The sequence below is a fragment of the Peromyscus leucopus genome, chromosome 9 (genome assembly GCF_004664715.2).
Source record: "Peromyscus leucopus breed LL Stock chromosome 9, UCI_PerLeu_2.1, whole genome shotgun sequence".
NCBI lineage: Eukaryota > Metazoa > Chordata > Mammalia > Rodentia > Cricetidae > Peromyscus > Peromyscus leucopus.
The window spans coordinates 86,716,984-86,722,386 of NC_051070.1; the positions used below are offsets into that span (position 1 = coordinate 86,716,984).

The 5,403-nt window shown below is 46.4% G+C and overlaps 1 protein-coding gene across 1 annotated transcript; it reads right to left on the bottom strand.

Moving 5' to 3' along the window:
* Window positions 1–344: 344 nt before the first annotated feature.
* Window positions 345–5,128, bottom strand: LOC114680726 (fibrillin-1-like). The gene is made up of 4 exons (XM_028853835.2): window positions 5,113–5,128; window positions 4,365–4,523; window positions 3,633–3,704; window positions 345–567 (listed from the first exon to the last, which is right to left on the bottom strand). The coding sequence occupies exons 1-4, from the start codon at window positions 5,114–5,116 to the stop codon at window positions 464–466; spliced, it is 339 nt and encodes a 112-aa protein (XP_028709668.1). The 5' UTR covers window positions 5,117–5,128; the 3' UTR covers window positions 345–463.
* Window positions 5,129–5,403: the final 275 nt, after the last annotated feature.

The window sequence follows — 5,403 nt, forward strand, 5'->3', positions numbered from 1 at the left end:
GCCAAATACATCATGCTGTTAGTAATCTGTGTTATCATAAACGATGAATTACTATCTCACTCAATATAAATGTGAAAGATTTGCTTTGACTACGAAAGAGTAAAGCAAACAAAGCAAAAGCCTATGGACCCACCCAGAACTCAAGGTTTTCTCTATCATCTGGGAACGAATATGTCATTGGTTGGGGAGCAGGCTCTAGAAATGAACATCTTAGTTCCCCCCAGGAGTAATGAAAAAAAAGAAGTGGTTGTTTTTTCATGAAATCTCATGTTGGTCTCTACCATATGCTTTTCTTAATTAATACATTTCATAAAACGTATTTTTGTTCAACTCGGGAGAACTTCCTACGATGTATTTTTCTATTCTAGCTCTTGAGTTGAGTCCAGTGGTGTAGAATTTGCAAGGTGCTTTGTTTGTAGATGTGGTACAGTCACACTCACCTTCACAAACCAGTAACTTGTCGTTATAGAAAGAATCCCACTGGACACTCACACCTGAAGCTGCCGACCATGTTGATGCACACTCCATTCTCACAGACCCCTGGGATCTCCCGGCATTCATCAATATCTAGAAACAGAGAAGCCCCTTGTGAGCAACAGTGTGGTCCATGATCCTATGAAAGCTGAAGACAGGATTGGAAAGACAGACCCACGTGTGTTTATGTGGATTCCATATCTTTGGGGGTTAGATTTTGTTGCAAAGCATCTTATTTGTAAGGAGGGACCACATTTGAGTGATCAACTACTGAGCAACATTGTACGCCAGATGAGGAGGGACTGATTGAAGACTGTGTTCCTAAGGTCAGAGGTTTGGCTTGTCAGCATCTTCTGGAAGGCTCCTCTACTGCTTGTCAGAGTTTGACAGACCATGTCAGTTGGACAGGCATGTAAAGTATGGGGCTACGCTCACGAGTTTCTAGTTCCTGAGGCTTCCGTCACTCTACAGAGAAACTTTGTTTTCTTATGATAGTCAGGAGGCTCCTAGGGTATCTGATTGCCAGAGTTGTAAGAAGACAGCCATGAGCTAAGGTGGAGTCTGCTTATTTTTATTTTATGTGCATTGGTATTTTGCCTGTATGCATGTCTGTGGGAAGCGGTCAGATCTAGTGGAGTAGGAGCTATAGGCAGTGATGAGCTGCCATGTGGGTGCCGGGAATTGAACCTGGGTCATCTGAAAGAGCAGCCAGTGCTCCAAACCATTTAGCCATCTCTCTAGCCCTAAGGTGGAGTTTATAAGAATAGCACACCCTGAAACCAACCTGGCCGAGACCCCTTTTTAGGAGTTTGACTTTGAAGCAAACTGACCTCCTTAATGGAAAACACAGCTTGGCATCTCCAAGGGAGACAGAGGCTGTGAAACTAGGAGGGGGATGGTGAGAGTGGAGGAAACATCATTCTCAAGGGAGGTGAAGTAGGGTAGTAGGATTCCTGTAGCAAGACAGCAGAGGGGGGGCTGACTGGAAGGAGAGAGGGGACCAGCCAAAGGCACAGTGGGAGTGGGGCACAGGGAGAGGAGTGGGTGAGAAGTGTAACCACACATGTGTATAGAAATTGTCGTGATAAAGCCCACTGTTTTACATGCTAATCTAAACAACCAATTAAAACAAAATCTCCAAGGGTACAATTTCAAAACATCACTATTTCGAATAAAGGTAATTTTGTCTTTAGATTCTTATGCCTCTGACACCAATGTTAAATAGCCTTGTGAGGTAACATCACCATCATGTTTTATGTGCAAACAAGAACCAATTTAGACTCCATTCTTTTAGTAAGATTAAAACATGAAATATGGTCACCCACATCCGTTAGTTCTAAGTAGGAATAATGTGTTATTACTCAGCTTAGTAAAAACAGACTGGACCAAATCCCTAGTCATTGTTAGGTACAAAATAGCAAAAGGATATTATTAAATGTTTTCTTTTTCCTTTCCTGTCTGGATTTTATTTCCATTTGGAGAAGTTTATATTTTAAGACAAGATTAATAAACATGCTATATAGTTTTAGCCACCCAGGAATGGACGCTATATATATACTAACAGTTCCAAGACCTTTCAGAAGGAGGCTATAAGCTCAAATAAAACAAGGTCTTATAATCATCCAACTATTTTGTCGTGGCAGAATTTGGTAACACTAAGTACATTGCAAAAATACCATGTTTCTAGTTGCCCAGAGATAGAAGCCAAGCAAAATTGTGAGTCAGGACTGGGTTCTGGTCCCAGCTCTGTTACTAATTAGCTAGGTGGCCTTGGGTGAGTCCCTTCCCTTTTCTGGGCCTCTGTTTCTTCCATTGGAAAGCAAGGAATTTGGACAAGATGGTTGGAGGTCTTCCCAGGTCTACTAGTGGATGGTGCTAATGCCATTTCAAGTCTTTGCTGACTGCCAACTGTGGGGGCCAGGCCTTGCTGGGTTACATGCCTGGACTGCCCATGGAGACCCATTACCATTAGAGGCCACTTACCTCCCAATCATAGATTCTAGACAGATTAAAAGATGTTTTGGAAGGAGAAAAACAGAGTAGCTAAGGCCAGGTGTTCCATGCCAATGTCATTTAGCAGTTTTTCTTTCCAAACCTTGAAGTTTCTTTGGATGTTGACCGGCCTGTGGAGCCATATGGATTTGGCGCTATGAAAGCCTGCTGATTGCTGGCCCAGGTCCTTGTTTTCTTAAACAAGGTCACTGGAAAGGCTGATGTGGATTTCGGCTTTACTTACTAGGAATAGGCAAGACAAAGCAAGTGGTGGTGTCTGCTACCAGACGCAGTCGCAGAGGCTTAGGGGGCATCTAGGGATGGCATACATCACAGCGGGGAGACAGCGAGAACGCAGCAGCGTCCATTGACTTTGGTGGTGTTTGCTTCTAAACCACAAGGGCCCTGCCTATGCTGGAGAACCTTGTGCACCGCTTCTCAATCCACGGTGATTCTCCATCTAGTCCAAGCTGCTATCCCGCCACAGCGGCTGCTTCAGCTCCCACGTGAGTCCTCATACTGAAAAGATTTTGTTTTTCTCGAGACAGGGTTTCTTTGTGTAGCCCTGGCTGTCCTAGAACTCACTCTATAGACCAGGCTGACCTCGAACTCCGAGATCTGCCTGCCTCTGCCTCCCAAGTGCTGGGATTAAAGGCATGCACCACCATGCCTGGCTCTGAAAAGATTTTTAGACCCATGAAATTCTCCAAGGAGGGACCCAAAGAGAGGTCAGGGGAGGCAAAACTGATAAGCAGAGGGGCTTTGTGTAACAAACCCTCATAAAAGAACTGAAAGGTCATGATAAACTTAGAAGGAAAGGCTGAAGAATTAAGGTAAATCCAACAGCATCTGGCCCTGTCATCCCTTTGTTGATTCACTAAGATTCATTAAGCTGGACTGTGATTTCTGAAAAGCTTCCCAGGCCCTTCATCATGAGCAGTGAAGGCTTCTATCCATTAGGTGGTTGCTGCAAAGGGCGTCTCATCGATTTTTCAAATGAAGACTTTGAAACTGCTTGAGGCATCGTTTAACAATTTTTCCTTCTCAGAAAAGGGAAAAGCAAACCTAGGAAAATGGCGGTGTGAACCTCCCCCCCCCCAATTTTAACTCAGTGGCTGAAGCAGAGGACCCCCATCATGCTCACAAGCACACAGGCTGAAACTCACCCACGGGTAGGCCAGTGTAAATGTCAATGACAAAGCCTGGCCTTTGGCTTCCACAGAGGGTAGCAAATTCATCTGCAAGAGTTAAACAAAGAAGGGGCAGAGGTCAGGGATGAGCAAGAACTCAGGGAGAGACATAACTATGTAAACAGTTGTGAAAATGTTTCCATCTGGAAATACTGCAGATGTAACCTTGTCTGTAAAGCAGACACTGAAGGAAAAATGACCCCCACCACCACCACTGTGGGAGAAACAGGTCTCCTTATCCTCTCCATCCTGGTGGCTGCGGCTGGCTTTCACGTGGGTTCTCAACATCCCTACTCAGGTCCTCACACTTCCGTAGCAAGTGATTTTTATACACAGAGCCTTCTCCACAGCCCAAGGTTAGTTTTAAACACATAAGAAATTATGTTCATTTATTTATCATACTAGTTTCCCTGATGCTTCCAATGTCTTAATATAAACAATGCCAGCAAGGTTTATGTTTTTGTGATATGTTTGAATTTACAGGTCTGGTTATAAATTTGGATGCAAGTTAGGAAATTCATTCTGTCACTTGGCTTTCAGCGGACAGGACCACAGTCAATGGTAAGGTAAACGCTTGCCCTTGCGGTCAAGTTTTCCCTCTGAAAAGAAAGAATACACTCTCCTCTCTCGTTAGTAAGGTCGACTTTTCTAGACAAAGTCATTCCTAGCCGATGTCTCGATGGCAGTAGCCATGAAACCCAGTGTCACCTGTGCTCGGGACCGGACACTGCTCGCAGGGCTTATTCCAGGCTCTGCCGATGTTGTAGGAGCAGCAGCACATCTTCTTGGTCATGTTGAACAGGAGCTCTCCGTCGCAGGTTTGGTTGTCGGCGTAGTAGTTTCTGTAGCACAGACTTCTTCTCATGTCTGGAGGAAAAGGAGAACAAACGCGCCGGTGATCCCGCGGGCTCTGCACAACACGGCAGAGCTTGCCGCGAGTCTCCAAAGGAAGCCCAAGTGCCGGTCCAGCTGTGGTAAGAGCGGCAGACCAGCGCGCACACAGCTTCTCAGCCAGCCATGCTGCCACAGGCAAGGCACCCGGAGAAATGCACTCGCTGGTGTTCTGTGCCGCGAATGACGTAGTGCGTCATGGAGTGCGGCGTTAGCAAACGCCACCCGGCCCTCCGCCCACGCTCCTCCTAACAATTCTCCACTGCCGTTTGGCAGCGAGTCTTATTTCCGACTCATGGTATGTTAGTGCTGTAGGTCAGTGCTGTAATGTAAGTGTATAAAGACACACCTACAAGTCAAAGGAAAGCGTTCGGCACCTTCCAACAGCACATTTTACAGAAAAACCCTCGACCACCCACCCACAGTGGTGACCATGCCAAACTTACGGTCTGCAAGGGGCATGTTGGGGGGGGGGGCAGGGCGGGGTGAAGCGAACTTCAACAGTTCAAAGGAGGGAAGCGCTCGGATGAGCGGGAACCACAGTCCGAGACGCACTGAGACTCACCCATGCAATTGTTTCCCCGTTCATTGCATGTAGTCTGGAGGGCAGATGCAGTGTAGTTGCCAACGGTGTTGTAACATGTCCCTGGCCCGCAGATTCCAGGGGTCTCACATTCGTTCACATCTATAACCCAGAAGAGAGGGTGTAACGTGGCTATGAATGCATCACTCTGGAAATGGGCAGGTGTCCGGTGTCAGTGCGGTGCTGACAGCCAAGAGCCAACCCCTCCAACTGGGGGACTTGAATCCCAGATGTGAACAGCAACTCAGCCTATGGGTGTCCAGATTTTTCAGC

Coding starts and splice junctions, on each gene's coding strand:
- LOC114680726 (XM_028853835.2), bottom strand. Junction 3,705..4,364: donor GTGTCCGGTCCCGAGCACAG/GTGACACTGGGT, acceptor TAACTCTTGCAG/ATGAATTTGCTACCCTCTGT. Junction 568..3,632: donor TTACACTGGCCTACCCGTGG/GTGAGTTTCAGC, acceptor CTCTGTTTCTAG/ATATTGATGAATGCCGGGAG.